At 48.0% G+C, this 24512-nt stretch overlaps 1 protein-coding gene across 1 annotated transcript in view; it reads left to right on the top strand.

Moving 5' to 3' along the window:
- LOC144486542 (uncharacterized) overlaps positions 1-24512 on the top strand; it is a 175423-nt gene that overhangs the window by 38224 nt on the left and 112687 nt on the right. Inside the window, exons 6-13 of the mRNA XM_078204592.1 lie at positions 2130-2147; positions 4028-4054; positions 7628-7654; positions 11655-11681; positions 13423-13449; positions 17018-17044; positions 20523-20549; positions 22371-22397. Of these exons, the coding sequence (XP_078060718.1) occupies positions 2130-2147; positions 4028-4054; positions 7628-7654; positions 11655-11681; positions 13423-13449; positions 17018-17044; positions 20523-20549; positions 22371-22397 (207 nt within the window). The remainder of the gene's footprint in view (positions 1-2129; positions 2148-4027; positions 4055-7627; positions 7655-11654; positions 11682-13422; positions 13450-17017; positions 17045-20522; positions 20550-22370; positions 22398-24512) is intronic.

Here is a 24512-nt window from a genome sequence, read left to right as displayed (position 1 = left end):
AGCAATAATATCACTAGGCCATCACCTCTCCATGAGGTGAGACTGAGTAGACTGGAGCTATACTCATTGGAATTCAGAAGAATGAGGGGAGATCTTATAGAAACATATAAGATTATGAAGGGAATAGATAAGATAGAAGGAGGGAAGTTGTTTCCACTGGCGGGTGAAACTAGAACGAGGGGGCATGGCCTCAAAATAAGGGGGAGAAGATTTAGGACTTGAGGAGGAACTTCTTCACACAAAGGGTTGCGAATCTGTGGATTACACTTGGAATACTGTGTGCAGTTCTGGTCACCCTATTATAGAAAGGATATTATTAAACTAGAAAGAGTGCAGAAAAGATTTACTAGGATGCTACCGGGACTTGATGGATTGAGTTATAAGGAGAGGCTGGATAGACCTGGACTTTTTTCCCTGGACCGTAGGAAGCTGAGGGGTGATCCTATGGAGGTCTATAAAACAATGAGGGGCACAGATCAGCTGGATAGTGAGGCTACCTCATTGAATGTTTTTAAGGCAAGGATAGATATATTTTTGAACAGTGAAGGAATTAAGGGTTATGGTGAGCGGGCGGGTAAGTGGAGCTGAGTCCACGAAAAGATCAGCCATGATCTTATTGAATGGCAGGGCAGGCTCGAGGGGCCAGATGGCCTACTCCTGCTCCTAGTTCTTATGTTCTTATACTCTCTGGAATTGAGAAGAGTGAGGGGAGATCAAATTGAGGTATAGAAGATGATAAAAGGTATGGATAAAGTAGACGTGGAGCGGATGCTTCCCCTTGTGGGACATTCTAGGGCGGGAGGTCAGTGTCTAGGATAAGTGGTATCAATTGGGTGGCAATTGGCACAGTGGTTGGCACTGCTGCCTCTCAGTGTCAGCAACCTGGGTTTTATTCTGGCTTCGGGTGACCATCTGTGTAGGGGTTTCATCGGTCAGAACATTGAATACAGGAGTTGGGACGTCTTGTTGAAGTTGTACAAGACATTGGTAAGGCCACACTTGGAATACTGTGTACAGTTCCGGTCACCCTATTATAGAAAGGATATTATTAAACTAGAAAGAGTGCAGAAAAGATTTACAAGGATGTTACCGGGACTTTTGATGGTTTGAGTTATAAGGAGAGGCTGGAGAGACTGGGACTTTTTTCTCTGGAGCGTAGGAGGCTGAGGGGTGATCTTATAGAGGTCTATAAAATAATGAGGGGCACAGATCAGCTAGATAGTCAATATCTTCTCCCAAAGGTCGGGGAGTCTAAAACTAGAGGGCATAGGTTTAAGGTGAGAGGGGAGAGATACAAAAGTGTCCAGAGGGGCATTTGTTTCACACAGAGGGTGGTGAGTGTCTGGAACGAGCTGCCAGAGGCAGTAGTAGAGGCGGGTACAATTTTGTCTTTTAAAACGCATTTAGACAGTTACATGGGTACGATGGGTATAGAGGGATATGGGCCAAATGCGGGCAATTGGGATTAGCTTAGGGAGTTTTAAAAAAAGGGCGGCATGGACAAGTTGGGCCGAAGGGCCTGTTTCCATGCTGCAAACCTCTATGGTTCTATTATTCTATGTGTTTACACGTTCGCCCCATGTCTGCGTGGGTTTCCTCCGGGTGCTCCGGTTTCCCCCCACAGTCCAAAGATGAGCGGGTTAGGAGCATTGGCCGTGCTAAATTGCCCCTTCGTGTCCCGGGATACGTAGATAAGAGGGATCAGTGGGCTAAATAGGTGGGGTTACGGGGATAGGGCCTGGGTGGGATTGTTGTCAGTGCAGACTCGATGGGCCGAATGTCCTCCTCCTGTACTGTCGGGATGCTATAAATTTAGAACAGAGTTGAGGAGAAACTATTTCTCCCAAGGGGTCGTGAATCTGAGCAATTCGTTACCCCAAAGTGCGGTGGATGCTGGGACAGTGAGTACCTTTAAGGAGGAGTTGGACAGATTTTTAATTGGGATTGGGGTTGAAGGGTTATGGGGAGAAGGCAGGAAAATGGGGATGAGGAGCATATCAGCCATGATAGAATGGCGGAGTGGACTCAATGGGCCGAATGGCTTCATTCTACTCCTATATCTTATGAATTTACCAAAATGTCCATCTGGTTGTATTAATTCTTCATCCTTTTGTCTCTTCAACGTGCAGGTGGACTGGGAAAACCAGGTAGGAAGTGGATCCCAAGAAAAGGAATTTGTGGAATGTCTAAGAGATGGTTTTTTTGGAGCAGCTTGTGACAGAACCTACCAGGGAACAGGCAAATCCGGATCTGGGGATGTGTAGTGAGGGCAGACTTGATTAGGGAACTTAAGGTGAAGGAACCCTTAGGGAGCAGTGACCACAATATGATAGAATTTACCCTGCAGTTTGAGAGGGAGGAGCTGGAATCAGATGTAACGGTGGGGTACGATTAAATAAAGGTAACTACAAAGACACAAGGGAGGAGCTGGCCAGAGTTGATTGGAAAGGGAGCCCAGCAGGGAAGACAGTGGAACAGCAATGGCAGGTGTTTCGGGGGTTATTCGGGAGGCATAACAGAAATTCGTCCCAAGCAAGGGGAAACATGTTAAGGGGAGGACGAGACATCCATGGCTGACGAGGGAAGTCAAGGACAGCATGAAAGCAAAAGGGAAAGCGGAGAAAGTGGCGAGGATTAGTGGGAAGCCAGAGGATTGGGAAGCCTTGAAAAGCGAGCAGAGGACAACTAAAAAAGCGGTAAGGGGGGAGAAGATGAAATATGAGTGTAAGCGAGCTGGTAATAGAAAAGAGTGTAGCGCAGAATGCAATTTCTAATCTAAAAGAGGATACACAATGGAGTGTTACAGTCATAGCTAGGGTGTAGAGAAAGATCAGCTTAATGCGAGGTCGGTCCATTCAAAAGTCTGACGGCAGCAGGGAAGAAGCTGTTCTTGAGTCGGTTGAGACGTGACCTCAGACTTGTGTATCTTTTTCCCGATGAAAGAAGGAATGTCCGGGGTGCATGGGGGGGGGTCCTTGATTATGTTGGCTGCTTTTCCCCGAGGCAGCGGGAAGTGTAGACAGAGTCAATGGATGGGAGGCTGGTTTACTGGAAGATTGTGGTTTACTGAGATATTAATAACACAGCTTGAAATTCCCCAGCGGGTGTTGGGAGAGTGAATGTTAGAAACAGGCACAGCCAGCCTTAGTGTGCTGGGTTTAAAGTGTTCAATGGGCTTTTTATACACTTTGGAGGAAATAATAACAAATGGGATTACTATCTCAATGGAAACAAATTAAAACATGCTACCGTGCAAAGGGACCTGGGGGTCCTTGTGCATGAGACGCAAAAGCCCAGTCTGCAGGTACAACAGGTGATCAAGAAGGCAAATGGGATTTTGGCCTATATCGCGAGGGGGATAGAATATAAAAGCAGGGATGTCTTGATGCACCTGTACAGGGCATTGGTGAGGCCGCAGCTGGAATACTGTGTGCAGTATTGGTCCCCTTATATGAGGAAGGATATATTGGCATTGGAGGGAGTGCAGAGAAGGTTCACCAGGTTGATACCGGAGATGAGGGGTTTGGATTATGAGGAGAGGCTGAGGAGATTGGGTTTGTACTCGTTGGAGTTTAGAAGGATGAGGGGGGATCTTATGGAGACTTATAAGATAATGCGGGGGCTGGATAGGGTGGAGGCGGAGAGATTCTTTCCACTTAGTAAGGAAGTTAAAACTAGAGGACACAGCCTCAAAATAAAGGGGGGTCGGTTTAAGACAGAGTTGAGGAGGAACTTCTTCTCCCAGAGGGTGGTGAATCTCTGGAATTCTCTGCCCACTGAGGTGGTGGAGGCTACCTCGCTGAATATGTTTAAAGCGCGGATGGATGGATTCCTGATCGGTAAGGGAATTAAGGGTTATGGGGATCAGGCGGGTAAGTGGTACTGATCCACGTCAGATCAGCCATGATCTTATTGAATGGCGGGGCAGGCTCGAGGGGCTAGATGGCCTACTCCTGCTCCTATTTCTTATGTTCTTATGTTCTTATCCTTGTTCTCAAACACCTCTCTCCGTGTTTTCTATCCATAGGGGATGGTTACGGATCTCAACGTAAAGGTAAGGATTTACAATCCTCTCAGGGAACATTGTAAAGCGCCTGCTCCACACATTGACGCCACTAATGACAGGTACACACAGCAACATTGGGTGCAGACATAGTCCACCGCAGGGCAGAGGCCACACTCGCGTCATCTGATTGATCACAGTGTTGGCAAAGTAAGTGATGGCGTGTTGTAGAAATCGGGCTAATTTCCATGGAGACATAGACTCATGGAACAAAAGGAGGCCCTTTGATCCATCGTGCCTGTGCCGGCCCCTCAAGAACCTACCCGTTCCAATCCTATTTCTCAACCCTTGCTCCGTAGCCTTTTATTGCTGTGGTGTTTCAAGTGCTCATCCATACACCCCTTAATTGTTGTTAGAGTTGCTGCCTCGATCAGCCTTTCAGGCAGCGAGTTCCAGATTCCCAACACCCTCTCCGGTAAAAAGGTTTCTCCTCAAATCCCCTCTCATTCCCTTTTCCCCTTACATGCCTCTGCTAATGGGATAAGCTCTTTCCCATCCACCCTATCAAACTCCCTCTTAATTTTGTACACATCGATTAGATTCCCCTCCCCCCTCAGCCTTCTCTCCTCTAAGGAAAAGCACCCCAGCCTCACCAGCCTCTGAAACACTCCAGTCCGGGCAAACATCCTGGTGAATCTCCTCTGCACCCTCCCTCAGTGCGATCACATCCTTCCTACGGTGTGGCGACCAGAACTGCGCACAGCACTCTAGCTGTGGCCTAACCTGCATTTTAAACAGCTCCATCATAACCTGATTTGATTTGAGTTATTATTGTCACATGTATTGGGATACAGTGAAAAGTATTGTTTCTTGCGTGCTATACAGACAAAGTATACCGTTCATAGAGAAGGAAAGGAGAGAGTGCAGAATGTAGTGTTACAGTCATAGCTAGGGTGTAGAGAAAGATCAACTTAATGCGAGGTAGGTCCATTCAAAAGTCTGACGGCAGCAGGGAAGAAGATGTTCTTGAGTCGGTCGGCAAGCGACCTCAGACTTTTGTATCTTTTTCCCCAATGGGAGAAGGTGGAAGAGAGAATGTCCGGGGTGCGTAGGGGGGGTCATTGAATTATGCTGGCTGCTTTGCCGAGGCAGCGGGAAGTGTAGACAGAGTCAATGGATGGGAGGTTGGTTTGCGTGATGGATTGGTTTGATTTGCTTTGATCTATTATTGATTAACATACAGGGAAAGTATTGTCTGTTGCGCGCTTTCCAGACAAAGCATACCATTCATAGAGAAGGAAAGGAGACAGTGCAGAATGTAGTGTTACAGTCACAGCTAGGGGTGTAGAGAAAGATCAACTTAGTGCGAGGTAGGTCCATTCAAAGGTCTGACGGCAGCAGGGAAGAAGCTGTTCTTGAGTCGGTCGGTACGTGACCTCAGACTTTTGTATCTTTTTCCCCAATGGGAGAAGGTGGAAGAGAGAATGTCCGGGGTGCGTGGGGTCCTTAATTATGTCGGCTGCTTTTCCCCGAGGCAGCGGGAAGTGTAGACAGAGTCAGTGGATGAGAGGCTGGTTTGCCTGATGGATTGGGAATCCACGCAAACAGAATCTTGGGACACCAGGATGGAAGTGAAGGAAATGTTGGCATTTATAGATAACGGAATAGAATATAAAGGTGAGGAAGTATTGCTGCAACAATGCAGGGCATTGGTGAGGCCGCACCTGGAGTATTGTGCACAGTTTTGGTCCCCGTATTTGAGGAGAGATGTAGTGGTATTGGAGGCAGTTTGGAGGAGGTTCACTAGATTGATTCCAGAGATGAGGGGTTTGTCGTATGAAGAGAGATTGAACAGTTTAGGCTGATACTCTCTGGAATTGAGAAGAATGAGGGAAGATCAAATTGAGGAATACAAGATGATAAAAGGTTTGGATAAAGTAGACGTGGAGCGGATGCTTCCTCTTGTGGGACATTCTAGGACGAGAGGTCATAGTCTTAGGATAAGGGGCAGCAAATTTAAAACAGAGTTGAGGAGAAACTATTTCTCCCAAAGGGTCGTGAATCTGAGGAATTCGCTCCCCCAAAGTGCGGTGGATGCTGGGACAGTGAGTACCTTTAAGGAGGAGTTGGACAGATTTTTAATTGGGAATGGGGGTTGAAGGGTTATGGGGAGAAGGCAGGAAAATGGGGATGAGGAGCATATCAGCCATGATCAAATGGCGGAGCAGATTCGATGGGCCGAGTGGCCTAATTCTGCTCCTATATCGTATGAATTTACGTAAATGTCCGTCTGGTTGTACTAATTCTTCATCCTTTTGTCTCTTCAACGTGCAGGTGGACTGGGAAAACCAGGTAGGTCGTGGATCCCAAGAAAAGGAATTTGTGGAATGTCTAAGAGATGGGTTTTTTTGGAGGAGCTTGTGACAGAACCTACCAGGGAACTGGCAAATCCGGATCTGGGGATGTGTAGTGAGGGCAGACTTGATGAGGGAACTTAAGGTGAAGGAACCCTTAGGGAGCAGTGACCACAATATGATAGAATTTACCCTGCAGTTTGAGAGGGAGGAGCTGGAATCAGATGTAACGGTGGGGTACGATTAAATAAAGGTAACTACAAAGACACAAGGGAGGAGCTGGCCAGAGTTGATTGGAAAGGGAGCCCAGCAGGGAAGACAGTGGAACAGCAATGGCAGGTGTTTCGGGGGTTATTCGGGAGGCAGAACAGAAATTCGTCCCAAGCAAGGGGAAACATGTTAAGGGGAGGACGAGACATCCATGGCTGACGAGGGAAGTCAAGGACAGCATCAAAGCAAAAGGGAAAGCGGAGAAAGTGGCGAGGATTAGTGGGAAGCCAGAGGATTGGGAAGCCTTGAAAAGCGAGCAGAGGACAACTAAAAAAGCGGTAAGGGGGGAGAAGGTGTAATATGAGTGTCAGCAAGCTGGTAATAGAAAAGAGTGTAGCGCAGAATGCAATTTCTAATCTAAAAGAGGATACACAATGGAGTGTTACAGTCATAGCTAGGGTGTAGAGAAAGATCAGCTTAATGCGAGGTCGGTCCATTCAAAAGTCTGACGGCAGCAGGGAAGAAGCTGTTCTTGAGTCGGTTGGTACATGACCTCAGACTTGTGTATCTTTTTCCCGATGAAAGAAGGAATGTCCGGGGTGCATGGGGGGGGGTCCTTGATTATGTTGGCTGCTTTTCCCCCGAGGCAGCGGGAAGTGTAGACAGAGTCAATGGATGGGAGGCTGGTTTACTGGAAGATTGTGGTTTACTGAGATATTAATAACGCAGCTGTAAATTCCCCAGCGGGTGTTGGGAGAGTGAATGTTAGAAACAGGCAGCAGTAAGAAGTTTAACAACACCAGGTTAAAGTCCAACAGGTTTATTTGGTAGCAAAAGCCACACAAGCTTTTGCTTTTGCTTGTGTGGCTTTTGCTACCAAATAAACATGTTGGACTTTAACCTGGTGTTGTTAAACTTCTTACTGTGTTTACCCCAGTCCAACGCCGGCATCTCCACATCAGAAACAGGCAGAGCCAGCCTTAGTGTGCTGGGTTTAAAGTGTTCAATGGGCTTTTTATCCTTGTTCTCAAACACCTCTCTCCGTGTTTTCTATCCACAGGGGACAGTTACGGAACTCAACATAAAGGTAAGGATTTACAATCCTTTTCTACTAACACTGTACCTTTCTACCCCCTTCTGACCCTTTCTACTTGGTCCCCGTTGATGTAGACAGGAGCATGTTCTCCTTTACGCTTCCTGAAGTCGATGACAATCTCCTTCGTTGTGTTGACATTGAGGGAGAGATTATTGTTGCCGCACCAGTTCACCAGATTCTCTCTCTCATTCCTGTTCTCCGTCTCGTCATTGTTTGAGATCCGACCCACTACGGTGGTGTCGTCAGCAAACTTGAAAATCGAATTGGAGGGGAATTTGGCCGCACAGTCAGAGGTGCATAAGGAGTATAGTAGGGGGCTGAGAACACAGCCTTGTGGGGCGCCGGTGTTGAGGATAAGAACATAAGAACTAGGAGCAGGAGTAGGCCATCTGGCCCCTCGAGCCTGCTCTGCCATTCAATAAGATCATGGCTGATCTTTTTGTGGACTCAGCTCCACTTACCCGCCCGCTCACCATAACCCTTAATTCCTTTACTGTTCAAAAATGTATCTATCCTTGCCCTAAAAACATTCAATGAGGTAGCCTCAACTGCTTCACTGTCTAGCTGATCTGTGCCCCTCATTATTTTATAGACCTCTATAAGATCACCCCTCAGCCTCTTACGCTCCAGGGAAAAAAGTCCCAGTCTATCCAGCCTCTCCTTATAACTCAATCCATCAAGTCCCGGCAACATCCCAGTAAATCTTTACTGCACTCTTTCTAGTTTAATAATATCCTTTCTATAATAGGGTGACCAGAACTGCACACAGTATTCAAAGTGTAATCCACAGATTCACAAACATTTGTGTGAAGAAGTTCCTCCTCAACTCAGTCCTAAATCTGCTTCCCCTTACTTTGAGGCTATGCCCCCTCGTTCTAGTTTCACCCGCCAGTGGAAACAACTTCCCTGCTTCTATCTTATCTATTCCCTTCTTAATGTTTTATGTTTCTATAAGATCATAGAATAGAAACCCTACAGTACAGAAAGAGGCCATTCGGCCCATCGAGTCTGCACCGACCACAATCCCACCCAGGCCCTACCCCCATATCCCTACATATTTTACCCGCTAATCTACGCATCCCAGGACACTACGGGGCAATTTTAGCATGGCCAATCAACCTAACCCGCACATCTTTGGACTGTGGGAGGAAACCGGAGCACCCGGAGGAAACCCACGCAGACACGAGGAGAATGTGCAAACTCCACACAGACAGTGACCCAAGCCGGGAATCGAACCCAGGTCCCTGGAGCTGTGAAGCAGCAGTGCTAACCACTGTGCTACCGTGCTACCCACGGTAGATCTCCCCTCATTCTTCTGAATTCCAATGAGTGTAGCCCCAGTCTACTCAGTCTCTCCTCATAAGCCAACCCTCTCAACTCCGGAATCGACCTAGTGAATCTCCTCTGCACCCCCTCCAGTGCCAGTATATCCTTTCTCAAGTAAGGAGACCAAAACTGTACACAGTACTCCAGGTGTGGCCTCACCAGCACCTTATACAGATGCAACATAACCTCGCTGTTTCTAAACTCCATCCCTCGAGCAATGAAGGACAAAATTCCATTTGCCTTCTTAATTACCTGCTGCACCTGCAAACCAACTCCTTGTGACTCTTGCACAAGGACACCCATGATGATCGTGGAGGAGGTGTTGTTTCCTATCCTTACTGATTGTGGTCTGTGAGTTAGTAAGTCCAGGATCCAGTCGCAGAGAGAGGTGGCAAGGCCCAGGCCAATCTTTGGAGATGAGTTTCATGCGAATAATAGTGTTGATCCTGGTGTCAATAACTAGGAGTCTGACATAGCTGTCCTTGTTATCTCGGTGTTCCAGGGGACAAAGCAGAAAGGGTCGAGAGCTTCAGGTTTCTAGATGTCCAGATCACCAACAACCTGTCCTGGTCCCCCCCACGCCGACACTATAGTTAAGAAAGCCCCACCAACGCCTCTACTTTCTCAGAAGATGAAGGAAATTTGGCATGCCAGCTCCAACTCCCACCAACTTTTACAGATGCCCCATAGAAAGCATTCTTTCTGGTTGTACCACAGCTTGGTCTGGGCTCCTGCTCTGCCCAAGACCGCAAGAAACCAGAAAAAGTCATGAATGAACCCCAATCCATCACCAGTCTCCCATCCATTGACTCCGTCTACACTTCCCGCTGCCTCGGGGAAAAGCAGCCAGCATAATCAAGGACCTCGCGCACCCCGGACATTCCCTGTTCCACATTCTTCCATCAGGAAAGAGATACAAAAGTCTGAGGTCACGTACTCACTGACTCAAGAACAGCTTCTTCCCTGCTGCCGTCAGATGGACCTACCTCGCATGAGTTGATCTTTCTCTGAACCCTATGGGTGTAACACTACACTCTGCACTCTCTCCTTTCCTTCTCTATGAACGGTATGCTTTGGCTGTACAGCGAGCAAGAAACAATACTTTTCACTGTACATTATTACATGTGACAATAATAAATCAAATCGAATCACTCTGCCACCCTAACAAGCGAACACAAGAGAGAGAGAGACAGATGGGAGTAAACGGACACTTTGAAGGATGGGCTGGGTGGATATTTTTAATGAGGGAAGATTGTGGACAAAAACGGTTGATGAAGGAAGGGCCGTGGATGTCATCGATATGGATTTCAGTAAGGCATTTGACAAAGTCCCACATGGCACGTTGGTTAAGAAGGTTAAGGCTCATGGGATACAAGGAGAGGTGGCTAGATGGGTGGAGAACTGGCTTGGCCATAGGAAGAAGTTTAACAACACCAGGTTAAAGTCCAACAGGTTTATTTGGTAGCAAAAGCTTTTGCTACCAAATAAACCTGTTGGACTTTAACCTGGCGTTGTTAAACTTCTTACTGTGTTTACCCCAGTCCAACGCCGGCATCTCCACATCTTGGCCATAGGAGACAGAGGGTCGTGGTCGAAGGGTCTTTTTCCGGCTGGAGGTCTGTGACCAGTGGTGTTCCGCAGGGCTCTGTACTGGGACCTCTGCTATTTGTGATATATATAAATGATTTGGAAGAAGGTGTAACTGGTGTAATCAGCAAGTTTGCGGATGACACGAAGATGGCTGGACTTGCGGATAGCGAAGAGCATTGTCGGGCAATACAGCAGGATAGAGATAGGCTGGAAAATTGGGCGGAGAGGTGGCAGATGGAGTTTAATCTGGATAAATGCGAAGTGATGCATTTTGGAAGAAATAATGTAGGGGGGAGTTATACAATAAATGGCAGAGCCATCAGGAGTATAGAAACACAGAGGGACCGAGGTGTGCAAGTCCACAAATCCTTGAAGGTGGCAACACAGGTGGAGAAGGTGGTGAAGAAGGCATATGGTATGCTTGCCTTTATAGGACGGGGTATAGAGTATAAAAGCTGGAGTCTGATGATGCAGCTGTATAGAACGCTGGTTAGGCCACATTTGGAGTACTGCGTCCAGTTCTGGTCGCCGCACTACCAGAAGGACGTGGAGGCGTTCGAGAGAGTGCAGAGAAGGTTTACCAGGATGTTGCCTGGTATGGAGGGTCTTAGCTATGAGGAGAGATTGGGTAAACTGGGGTTGTTCTCCCTGGAAAGACGGAGAATGAGGGGAGATCTAATAGAGGTGTACAAGATGATGAAGGGGATAGATAGGGTGAACAGTGGGAAGCTTTTTCCCAGGTCGGAGGTGACGATCACGAGGGGTCACGGGCTCAAGGTGAGAGGGGCGAAGTATATCTCAGATATTAGAGGGATGTTTTTTACACAGAGGGTGGTGGGGGCCTGGAATGCGCTGCCAAGTAGGGTGGTGGAGGCAGGCACGCTGACATCGTTTAAGACTTACCTGGATAGTCACATGAGCAGCCTGGGAATGGAGGGATACAAACGATTGGTCTCGTTGGACCAAGGAGCGGCACAGGCTTGTAGGGCCGAAGGGCCTGTTTCCTGTGCTGTACTGTTCTTTGTTCTTTTTATCCTTGATCTCAAACACCTCTCTCCGTGTTTTCTATCCATAGGGGACGGATACGGATCTCAACATAAAGGTAAGGATTTACAGTCCTTTCGGATAACATTGTAAAGCACCTGCTCCACACACACATTGACGCCACTAATGACAGGGACACACAGCAACATTTGGAGCAGAGATAGTCCACACCGCAGGGCAGAGGGCTCACTCGCTTCATCTGATTTTTCACAGCGTTGGCAGAATAAGAGACGGGGGGTGTTAGAGAGATTGGGGGAGCTGTTTGAACAATGGCAGCCGTGGCTCAGAGGTGGGGCAGTAATACAGCCAAAGGCCTATTTCCCATCCCGTCACCAACACCCTTTATCCTGCACCAAAGGAAAGGGCTGTGCTTGCAGCTTACGGACAGGTAGTCCTCACCTTGGGATCTGCAACAACGTTCCGGGCAGGATTAGAATTCCCCGCTGACCCTCTCCCATCTGACATTCCTCTGATTTGATTTGATTTGATTTATTGTTGTCACATGTATTAGTATGCAGTGAAAAGTATTGTTTCTTGCGCGCTATACAGAGTAAGCATACCGTTCATAGAGAAGGAAAGGAGAGGGTGCAGAATGTAGTGTTACAGTCAGAGCTAGGGTGTAGAGAAAGATCAGCTTCATATTTGATTTATCATTGTCACATGTAAAAGTATGATAGAAGTCTACAAGACTATGAGAGGCATGGACAGAGTGGATAGTCAGAAGCTTTTTCCCAGGGTGGAAGAGTCAATTACTCGGGGGGCACAGGTTTAAGGTGCGAGGGGGCAAGGTTTAAAGGAGATGTACGAGGCAGATTTTTTACACAGAGGGTGGTGGGTGCCTGGGACTCGCTGCCGGGGGAGGGAGTGGAAGCGGATACGGTCGGGACTTGTCAGGGGCGTCTTGACAAATACATGAATAGGATGGGAATAGAGGGATAGGGTCCCCGGAAGGGGAGGGGGTTTTAGTTCAGTCGGGCTGCATGGTCGGTGCAGGCTTGGAGGGCCGAAGAGCCTGTTCCTGTGCTGTAATTCTCTTTGATCTTTGTTCTTTGTTCCATGCCGTGAAAAGTATTGTTTCTTGCGCGCTATGCAGACGAAGCATACCGTTCATAGAGAAGGAAAGGAGAGGGTGCAGAATGTAGGGTTACAGTCACAGCTAGGGGTGTAGAGAAAGATCCGCTTAATATTCGATTTATTAGTGTCGCATGTATTAGTGTACAGTGAAAAGCATTGTTTCTTGCACACGACATTTTGCACTGTCCCCTTTCCTTCTCTATGAACGGTATGCTTTGTCTGTATAGCGCGCAAGAAACAATACTTTTCACTGTATGTTAATACATGTGACAATAATAACTCAAATCAAATATTAAGTTGATCTTTCTCGACACCCTAGCTCTGACTGTAACACTGCATTCTGCACTCTCTCCTTTCCTTCTCTATGAACGGTATGCTTTGTCTGTACAGCACGCAAGAAACAATACTTTTCACTGTATCACAATACATGTGACAATAATAAATCAAATCGAATCACTCTGCCATCGTAACAAGTGAACACAAGAGAGAGAGAAACAGATGGGAGTGAATGGACACTTTGAAGGATGGGTTGGGTGGATATTTTTAATGAGGGAAGATTGTGGTTTACTGAGATATTAATAACGCAGCTTGAAATTCCCCAGCGGGTGTTGGGAGAGTGAATGTTAGAAACAGGCAGAGCCAGCCTTAGTGTGCTGGGTTTAAAGTGTTCAATGGGCTTTTTATCCTTGTTCTCCAACACCTCTCTCCGTGTTTTCTATCCATAGGGGACGGATACGGATCTCAACCTAAAGGTAAGGATTTACAATCCTTTCGGATAACATTGTAAAGCACCTGCCCCACACATTGACGCCACTAATGACAGGTACACACAGCAACATTGGGAGCAGAGATAGTCCACACCGCAGGGCAGAGGGCTCACTCGCTTCATCTGATTTTCCTCGGCGTTGGAAAAATAAGAACCGGTGGGTTAGAGAAATTGTGGGAACTGTTTGATCCTGGACTACAATGGCAGCCGGGGATCAGAGGTAACGTCTGCCCTCTCAGCCAGAATGATAAGTGTCCGAGGCCCAGACCATCGCTCTGAGTGCGGCAAGAAGTCTGACACTGCAGCAAGTGCTGAGTCAATACTCAACTCCGCGATTCGATCTGACTCCCTCTCCGATGGTGGAACAATCCAGCTGAGTTATTTTAGTCTCTGATTCGCATCACTGCCTCTGACTAACGTCACGTTTTTCACTGGTCGTGGCGAGGCAGTATAATTTGGATAAAATGTGACGGTTATTCACTTTGGAAGCAAAAACAAGAAGGCAGATTAGTACCTGAATGGCTGTAAATTGGGAGAGGGGAGTGAGCAGAGGGACCTGGGTGCACCAGTCGTTGAAGGTAAGCATGCAGGTGCAGCAGGCGGTAAAGAAGGCAATTGGGATGTTGGCCTTCATTGCGAGAGGTTTCGACTACAGGAGCAGGGATGTGTTGTTGCAATTATACAGGGCCTTGGTGAGGCCACACCGAGAGTATTGTGTGCAGTTTTGGTCTCCTTTCCTGAGGAAGGATGTTCTTGCTCTCGAGGGAGCGCAGCGAAGGTTTACCAGGCTGATTCCGGGGATGGCGGGACTGATGTTTGAGGAGAAATTGACGAGGTTAGGATTGTTTTCGCTGGCGTTCAGAGGGGGGGGGAATCTCACAAAGAGATCCCCCCTCTGACAATAATAAATCAAATCAAATCAAACCAATCCATCACGCAAACCAGCCTCCCATCCATTGACTCTGTCGACACTTCCCGCTGCCTCGGGGGAAAAGCAGCCGGCATAATTAAGGACCCCCTCGCAACCCCGGACATTCTCTCTTCCACCTTCTTCCGTCGGGAAAAAGATACAAAAGTCTGAGGTCACGTACCGACCGACTCAAGAACAGCTTCTTCCCTGCTGCTGTCAGATGGATCGACCTCGCGTTAAGTTGATCTTTCTCTACACCCCTAGCTGTGACTGTAACACTACATTCTGCACCCTCTCCTTTCCTTCTCTATGAACGGTATGCTTTGTCTGCAGAGCGTGCAAGAAACAACACTTTTCACTCTACGCTATTACGTGTGACAATAATAAATCAAATCGAATCACTCTGCCACCCTAACAAGCGAACACAAGAGAGAGAGAAACAGATGGGAGTGAATGGACACTTTGAAGGATGGGCCGGGTGGATATTTTTAACGAGGGAAGATTGTGGTTTACTGAGATATTAATAACGCAGCTTGAAATTCCCCAGCGGGTGTTGGGAGAGTGAATGTTAGAATCAGGCAGAGCCAGCCTTAGTGTGCTGGGTTTAAAGTGTTCAATGGGCTTTTTATCCTTGTTCTCAAACACCATAGGCGGCACAGTAGCACAGTGGTTAGCACTGCTGCTTCACAGCTCCAGGGACCTGGGTTCGATTCCCGGCTTGGGTCACTGCCTGTGTGGAGTTTGCGCATTCTCCTCGTGTCTGCGTGGGTTTCCTCCGGGTGCTCCGGTTTCCTCCCACAGTCCAAAGATGTGCGGGTTAGGTTGATTGGCCATGCTAAAATTGCCCCTTCGTGTCCTCAGGTTTGTAAATTAGAGGGATTGGCGGGTAAATATATGTAGGGACATGGGGGTAGGGCCTGGGTGGGATTGTGGTCGGTGCAGACTCGATGGGCCGAATGGCCTCTTTCTGTACTGTAGGGTTTCTATGATTTCTATGACCTCTCTCCGTGTTTTCTATCCATAGGGGACAGCTATGGAAATCAACCTAAAGGTAAGGATTTACAATCCTTTTGGATAACATTGTAAAGCACCTGCTCCACACATTGACGCCACTAATGACAGGTACACACAGCAACATTTGGAGCAGAGATAGTCCACCGCAGGGCAGAGGGCTCACTCGCTTCATCTGATTTTCCTCGGCGTTGGAAAAATAAGAACCGGTGGGTTAGAGAAATTGTGGGAACTGTTTGATCCTGGACTACAATGGCAGCCGGGGATCAGAGGTAACGTCTGCCCTCTCAGCCAGAATGATAAGTGTCCGAGGCCCAGACCATCGCTCTGAGTGCGGCAAGAAGTCTGACACTGCAGCAAGTGCTGAGTCAATACTCAACTCCGCGATTCGATCTGACTCCCTCTCCGATGGTGGAACAATCCAGCTGAGTTATTTTAGTCTCTGATTCGCATCACTGCCTCTGACTAACGTCACGTTTTTCACTGGTCGTGGCGAGGCAGTATAATTTGGATAAAATGTGACGGTTATTCACTTTGGAAGCAAAAACAAGAAGGCAGATTAGTACCTGAGTGGCTGTAAATTGGGAGAGGGGAGTGAGCAGAGGGACCTGGGTGCGCCAGTCGCTGAAGGTAAGCATGCAGGTGCGGCAGGTGGTAAAGAAGGCAATTGGGATGTTGGCCTTCATTGGGAGAGGTTTCGAGTACAGGAGCAGGGATGTGTTGTTGCAATTATACAGGGCCTTGGTGAGGCCACACCGAGAGTATTGTGTGCAGTTTTGGTCTCCTTTCCTGAGGAAGGATGTTCTTGCTCTCGAGGGAGCGCAGCGAAGGTTTACCAGGCTGATTCCGGGGATGGCGGGACTGATGTTTGAGGAGAAATTGACGAGGTTAGGATTGTTTTCGCTGGCGTTCAGAGGGGGGGGGGAATCTCACAAAGAGATCCCCCCTCTGACAATAATAAATCAAATCAAATCAAACCAATCCATCACGCAAACCAGCCTCCCATCCATTGACTCTGTCTACACTTCCCGCTGCCTCGGGGGAAAAGCAGCCGGCATAATTAAGGACCCCCTCGCAACCCCGGACATTCTCTCTTCCACCTTCTTCCGTCGGGAAAAAGATACAAAAGTCTGAGGTCACGTACCGACCGACTCAAGAACAGCTTCTTCCCTGCTGCTGTCAGATGGATCGACCTCGCGTTAAGTTGATCTTTCTCTACACCCCTAGCTGTGACTGTAACACTACATTCTACACCCTCTCCTTTCCTTCTCTATGAACGGTATGCTTTGTCTGCAGAGCGTGCAAGAAACAATACTTTTCACTGTACGCTATTACGTGTGACAATAATAAATCAAATCGAATCACTCTGCCACCCTAACAAGCGAACACAAGAGAGAGAGAAACAGATGGGAGTGAATGGACACTTTGAAGGATGGGCTGGGTGGATATTTTTAACGAGGGAAGATTGCGGTTTACTGAGATATTAATAACGCAGCTTGAAATTCCTCAGCGGGTGTTGGGAGAGTGAATGTTAGAAAGAGGCAGAGCCAGCCTTAGTGTGCTGGGTTTAAAGTGTTCAATGGGCTTTTTATCCTTGTTCTCCAACACCTCTCTCTGTGCTTTCTATCCACAGGGAACGGATACGGATCTCAAAGTAAAGGTAAGGATTTACAATCCTTTTCTAATAACACTGTACCTTTCTACCCCCTTCTGACCCTTTCTACTTGGTCCCCGTTGATGTCGACAGGAGCATGTTCTCCTTTACGCTTCCTGAAGTCGATGACAATCTCCTTCGTTTTGTTGGCATTGAGGGAGAGATTATTGTTGCTGCACCAGTTCACCAGATTCTCTATCTCATTCCTGTACCCTGTCTCGTCATTGTTTGAGATCCGACCCACTACGGTGGTGTCGTCAGCAAACTTGAAAATCGAATTGGAGGGGAATTTGGCCGCACAGTCAGAGGTGTATAAGGAGTATAGTAGGGGGCTGAGAACACAGCCTTGTGGGGCACCGGTGTTGAGGATGATCGCGGAGGAGGTGCTGTTGCCGATCCTTCCTGATTGTGGTCTGTGAGTTGGGAAGTTCAGGATCCAGTCGCAGAGGGAGGAGCCGAGGCCCAGGCCACGGAGTTTGGAGATGGGTTTCATGCGAATAATAGTGTTGAAGATGAGCTGTAGCCAACAAATAGGAGTCTGACATAGGTGTCCTTGTTATCGAGATGTTCCAGGGGACGAAGTAGGAAGACTTGAGAGCTTCAGGTTTTTAGGTGTCCAGATCATCAACAACCTGTCCTGGTCCCCCCCACACCGACACAATCGTTAAGCAAGCCCACCAATGCCTCTACCTTCTCAGAAGACGAAGGAAATTTGGCATGTCAGCTGTGAATCTCGCCAACCTTTGCAGATACACAATAGAAAGCATTCTTTCTGGTTGTACCACAGCTTGGTCTGGGCTCCTGCTCTGCCCAAGACCGCAAGGAACTACAAAAGGTTGCGAATGTAGCCCAATCCATCACGCAAACCAGCCTCCCATCCATTGACTCTGTCTACACTTCCCGCTGCCTTGGGGAAAAGCAGACAGCATAATCAAGGATCCCCCCGACGCACCCCGGACATTCTCTCTTCCACCTTCTTCCGTCGGGAAAAAGATACAAAAGTCTGAGGTCACGTACCGACCGACTCAAGAATAGCTTCTTCCCTGCTGCTGTCAGACTTTTGAATGGACCTACCTCGCCTTAGTTGATCTTTCTCTACACCCTAGCTGTGACTATAACACTGCATTCTGCACTCTCTCCTTTCCTTCTCTATGAACGGTATGCTTTGTCTGTATAGCGCGCAAGAAACAACACTTTTCAATGTATATTATTACATGTGACAATAATAAATCAAATCGAATCACTCTGCCACCCTAACAAGCGAACACAAGAGAGAGAGAAACAGATGGGAGTGAATGGACACTTTGAAGGATGGGCTGGGTGGATATTTTTAACGAGGGAAGATTGTGGTTTACTGAGATATTAATAACGCAGCTTGAAATTCCCCAGCGGGTGTTGGGAGAGTGAATGTTAGAATCAGGCAGAGCCAGCCTTAGTGTGCTGGGTTTAAAGTGTTCAATGGGCTTTTTATCCTTGTTCTCAAACACCATGGGCGGCACGGTAGCACAGTGGTTAGCACTGCTGCTTCACAGCTCCAGGGACCTGGGTTCGATTCCCGGCTCGGGTCACTGCTTGTGTGGAGTTTGCACATTCTCCTCGTGACCGCGTGGGTTTCCTCCGGGTGCTCCGGTTTCCTCCCACAGTCCAAAGATGTGCGGGTTAGGTTGATTGGCCAGGTTAAAATTGCCCCTTCGTGTCCTGAGGTTTGTAGATTAGAGGGATTGGCGGGTAAAAATATGTAGGGATATGGGGGTAGGGCCTGGGTGGGATTGTGGTCGGTGCAGACTCGATGGGCCGAATGGCCTCTTTCTGTACTGTAGGGTTTCTATGATTTCTATGACCTCTCTCCGTGTTTTCTATCCACAGGGGACAGTTATGGAAATCAACATAAAGGTAAGGATTTACAATCCTTTTGGATAACATTGTTAAGCACCTGCTCCACACATTGACGCCACTAATGACAGGTACACACAGCAACATTTGGAGCAGAGATAGTCCACCGCAGGGCAGAGGGCTCACTCGCTTCATCTGATTTTCCGCGGCGTTGGAAAAATAAGAACCGGTGGGTTAAAGAAATTGTGGGAACTGTTTGATCCTGGACTACAATGGCAGCCGGGGATCAGAGGTAACGTCTCCCCTCTCAGTCAGAATGATAAGTGTCCGAGGCCCAGATCATCGCTCTGAGTGCGGCAAGAATCTGGCACTGCAGCAAGTGCTGAGTCAATACTCAACTCCGCGATTCGATCTGACTCCCTCTCCGATGGTGGAACAATCCAGCTGAGTTATTTTAGTCTCTGATTCGCATCACTGCCTCTGACTAACGTCACGTTTTTCAGTGGTCGTGGCGATGCAGTATAATTTGGATAAAATGTGACGGTTATTCACTTTGGAAGCAAAAACAAGAAGGCAGATTAGTACCTGAGTGGCTGTAAATTGGGAGAGGGGAGTGAGCAGAGGGACCTGGGTGCACCAGTCGCTGAAGGTAAGCATGCAGGTGCAGCAGGCGGTAAGGAAGGCAATTGGGATGTTGGCCTTCATTGCGAGAGGTTTCGACTACAGGAGCAGGGATGTGTTGTTACAATTATACAGGGCCTTGGTGAGGCCACACCGAGAGTATTGTGTGCAGTTTTGGTCTCCTTTCCTGAGGAAGGATGTTCTTGCTCTCGAGGGAGCGCAGCGAAGGTTTACCAGGCTGATTCCGGGGATGGCGGGACTGATGTTTGAGGAGAAATTGACGAGGTTAGGATTGTTTTCGCTGGCGTTCAGAGGGGGGGGGAATCTCACAAAGAGATCCCCCCTCTGACAATAATAAATCAAATCAAATCAAACCAATCCATCACGCAAACCAGCCTCCCATCCATTGACTCTGTCTACACTTCCCGCTGCCTCGGGGGAAAAGCAGCCGGCATAATTAAGGACCCCCTCGCAACCCCGGACATTCTCTCTTCCACCTTCTTCCGTCGGGAAAAAGATACAAAAGTCTGAGGTCACGTACCGACCGACTCAAGAACAGCTTCTTCCCTGCTGCTGTCAGATGGATCGACCTCGCGTTAAGTTGATCTTTCTCTACACCCCTAGCTGTGACTGTAACACTACATTCTGCACCCTCTCCTTTCCTTCTCTATGAACGGTATGCTTTGTCTGCAGAGCGTGCAAGAAACAACACTTTTCACTGTACGCTATTACGTGTGACAATAATAAATCAAATCGAATCACTCTGCCACCCTAACAAGCGAACACAAGAGAGAGAGAAACAGACGGGAGTGAATGGACACTTTGAAGGATGGGCCGGGTGGATATTTTTAACGAGGGAAGATTGTGGTTTACTGAGATATTAATAACGCAGCTTGAAATTCCGCAGCGGGTGTTGGGAGAGTGAATGTTAGAAACAGGCAGAGCCAGCCTTAGTGTGCTGGGTTTAAAGTGTTCAATGGGCTTTTTATCCTTGTTCTCAAACACCTCTCTCCGTGTTTTCTATCCATAGGGAACGGATACGGATCTCAAAGTAAAGGTAAGGATTTACAATCCTTTTCTAATAACACTGTACCTTTCTACCCCCTTCTGACCCTTTCTACTTCGTCCCCGTTGATGTAGACAGGGGCAGGTTCTCCTTTACGCTTCCTGAAGTCGATGACAATCTCCTTCGTTTTGTTGGCATTGAGGGAGAGATTATTGTTGCTGCACCAGTTCACCAGATTCTCTCTCTCATTCCTGTACTCTGTCTCGTCATTGTTTGAGATCTGACCCACTACGGTGGTGTCGTCAGCAAACTTGAAAATCGAGTTGGAGGGGAATTTGGCCGCACAGTCAGAGGTGTATAAGGAGTATAGTAGGGGGCTGAGAACACAGCCTTGTGGGGCACCGGGGTTGAGGATGATCGCGGAGGAGGTGCTGTTGCCGATCCTTCCTGATTGTGGTCTGTGAGTTAGGAAGTTCAGGATCCAGTCGCAGAGGGAGGAGCCGAGGCCCAGGCCACGGAGTTTGGAGATGGGTTTCATGCGAATAATAGTGTTGAAGATGAGCTGGAGTCAACAAATAGGAGTCTGACATAGGTGTCCTTGTTATCGAGATGTTCCAGGGGACGAAGTAGGAAGACTTGAGAGCTTCAGGTTTTTAGGTGTCCAGATCATCAACAACCTGTCCTGGTCCCCCCCACACCGACACAATCGTTAAGCAAGCCCACCAATGCCTCTACCTTCTCAGAAGACGAAGGAAATTTGGCATGTCAGCTGTGAATCTCGCCAACCTTTGCAGATACACAATAGAAAGCATTCTTTCTGGATGTATCACAGCTTGGTCTGGGCTCCTGCTCTGCCCAAGACCGCAAGGAACTACAAAAGGATGCGAATGTAGCCCAATCCATCACGCAAACCAGCCTCCCATCCATTGACTCTGTCTACACTTCCCGCTGCCTTGGGGAAAAGCAGACAGCATAATCAAGGATCCCCCCGACGCACCCCGGACATTCTCTCTTCCACCTTCTTCCGTCGGGAAAAAGATACAAAAGTCTGAGGTCACGTACCGACCGACTCAAGAATAGCTTCTTCCCTGCTGCTGTCAGACTTTTGAATGGACCTACCTCGCATTAGTTGATCTTTCTCTACACCCTAGCTGTGACTATAACACTGCATTCTGCACCCTCTCCTTTCCTTCTCTATGAACGGTATGCTTTGTCTGTATAGCGCGCAAGAAACAACATCACTGTGCCACCGTAACAAGTGAACACAAGAGAGAGAGAAACAGATGGGAGTGAATGGACACTTTGAAGGATGGGCTGGGTGGATATTTTTAACGAGGGAAGATTGTGGTTTACTGAGATATTAATAACGCAGCTTGAAATTCCCCAGCGGGTGTTGGGAGAGTGAATGTTAGAATCAGGCAGAGCCAGCCTTAGTGTGCTGGGTTTAAAGTGTTCAATGGGCTTTTTATCCTTATTCTCAAACACCATGGGCGGCACGGTAGCACAGTGGTTAGCACTGCTGCTTCACAGCTCCAGGGACCCGGGTTCGATTCCCGGCTCGGGTCACTGTCTGTGTGGAGTTTGCACATTCTCCTCGTGTCTGCGTGGGTTTCCTCCGGGTGCTCCGGTTTCCTCCCACAGTCCAAAGATGTGCGGGTTAGGTTGATTGGCCATGCTAAAATTGCCCCTTCGTGTCCTGAGGTTTGTAGATTAGAGGGATTGGCGGGTAAAAATATGTAGGGATATGGGGGTAGGGCCTGGGTGGGATTGTGGTCGGTGCAGACTCGATGGGCCGAATGGCCTCTTTCTGTACTGTAGGGTTTCTATGATTCTATGATTTCTATGACCTCTCTCCGTGTTTTCTATCCACAGGGGACAGTTATGGAAATCAACATAAAGGTAAGGATTTACAATCCTTTCGGATAACATTGTTAAGCACCTGCTCCACACATTGACGCCACTAATGACAGGTACACACAGCAACATTGGGAGCAGAGATAGTCCACCGCAGGGCAGAGGGCACACTCGCTTCATCTGATTTTCCGCGGCGTTGGAAAAATAAGAACCGGTGGGTTAAAGAAATTGTGGGAACTGTTTGATCCTGGACTACAATGGCAACCGGGGATCAGAGGTAACGTCTCCCCTCTCAGTCAGAATGATAAGTGTCCGAGGCCCAGATCATCGCTCTGAGTGCGGCAAGAAGTCTGACACTGCAGCAAGTGCTGAGTCAATACTCAACTCCGCGATTCGATCTGACTCCCTCTCCGATGGTGGAACAATCCAGCTGAGTTATTTTAGTCCCTGGTTCACAAGAATGAACCCAGGGGGGGTCACAGTCTGAGGATTCGGGGTAGACCATTTAGGACGGAGGTGGGGAGACATTTCTTCACCCGGTGAGCCTGTGGGATTCATTCCCACAGGAAGTAGTTGATGCCAAAACATTGAATGTATTCAAGAGGCGGCTGGATAGAGCACTTGGGGCGAATGGGATCGAAGGTTATGGGGTGAAAGGCGGCACGGTAGCACAGTGGTTAGCACTGCGGCTTCACAGCTCCAGGGTCCCGGGTTCGATTCCCGGCTCGGGTCACTGTCTGTGTAGAGTTTGCACATTCTCCTCGTGTCTGCGTGGGTTTCCTCCGGGTGCCTCCGGTTTCCTCCCACTGTCCAAAGATGTGCGGGTTAGGTTGATTGGCCAGGTTAAAAATTGCCCCTTAGAGTCCTGGGATGCGTAGGTTAGAGGGATTAGCGGGTAAAATATGTGGGGGTAGGGCCTGGGTGGGATTGTGGTCGGTGCAGACTGGAAGGGCCGAATGGCCTCCTCCTGCTCCTGTCTTCTATGTTTTGATGTCTCGACTGTTATAGAGCTTTAACTTAAGCACCTTCCAGGCATTCCAGTTTAATGAGACTTACAAGGACAGTAATTCAATTATATCTTTATTTAACACTCCCAGTACCAACTCAAACATAAAGAGTTGCAACTCATTAACTCTTTACTGAACTTTAACTCGAACTGAACATCAACTTTAAACATTACACTCTTAATATCAACTCTTAGTATCGGAATCAACTCTTAATATCTGAATATCAACTTTAACTATTTTACTGAAAATAGCTACGACCGAGTTGAGGAAAACCTTGGCCAAGGAACATCCTCGATGTAGAATCTATCTTCTTCTTCTCTGAAGCATCCTTCAGGGTACAGGCTTTGTCGCGATGGCTGTTCTCCTGGAGTTATCGCTGCCAAACAAAGGACTCTCGCGTCTTTTATCCATAACTCTCCACTTGCTTCCGGAAGATTCTCTGTCATCCAGCCAACTGTGTAACCAGGAACCGGTCACATGGCTCGAACATCCAGTGAAACTACTTTTAAACGAAACCATAATTTGACATGTCCCATACATAGCAGCCATAAAAATTGGAGCCACAATGTCTCAGTTAATATGAACAACTTCTCTGATCTGACCAAACACTGGAAGCTTCAGATCACAGCCCCCAGACCAGAGTGCTCTTTACGACCTGCATCTGGTTTTTAATCTTTAAGTTGACCAAAATTCCCAGCATGCTTCACTCTCTGCCAGAATAGCCATTTTAAAGGCACTATTGCCATTATTGTTGTTAAATTATTGTGGTAGTCAAAGAACAAAGAACAAAGAACAGTACAGCACAGGAAACAGGCCCTTCGGCCCTCCAAGCCTGTGCCGCTCCTTGGTCCAACTAGACCAATCGTTTGTATCCCTCCGTTCCCAGGCTGCTCATGTGACTATCCAGGTAAGTCTTAAACGATGTCAGCGTGCCTGCCTCCACCACCCTACTTGGCAGCGCATTCCAGGCCCCCACCACCCTCTGTGTAAAAAACGTCCCTCTGATGTCTGAGTTATACTTCGCCCCTCTCAGCTTGAGCCCGTGACCCCTCGTGATCGTCACCTCCGACCTGGGAAAAAGCTTCCCACTGTTCACCCAATCTATACCCTTCATAATCTTGTATACCTCTATTAGATCTCCCCTCATTCTCCG

Source organism: Mustelus asterias, unplaced genomic scaffold (assembly GCF_964213995.1).
Source record: "Mustelus asterias unplaced genomic scaffold, sMusAst1.hap1.1 HAP1_SCAFFOLD_387, whole genome shotgun sequence".
Classification (NCBI taxonomy): Eukaryota; Metazoa; Chordata; class Chondrichthyes; order Carcharhiniformes; family Triakidae; genus Mustelus; species Mustelus asterias.
This window is presented reverse-complemented; position numbering and strand designations above follow the sequence as displayed.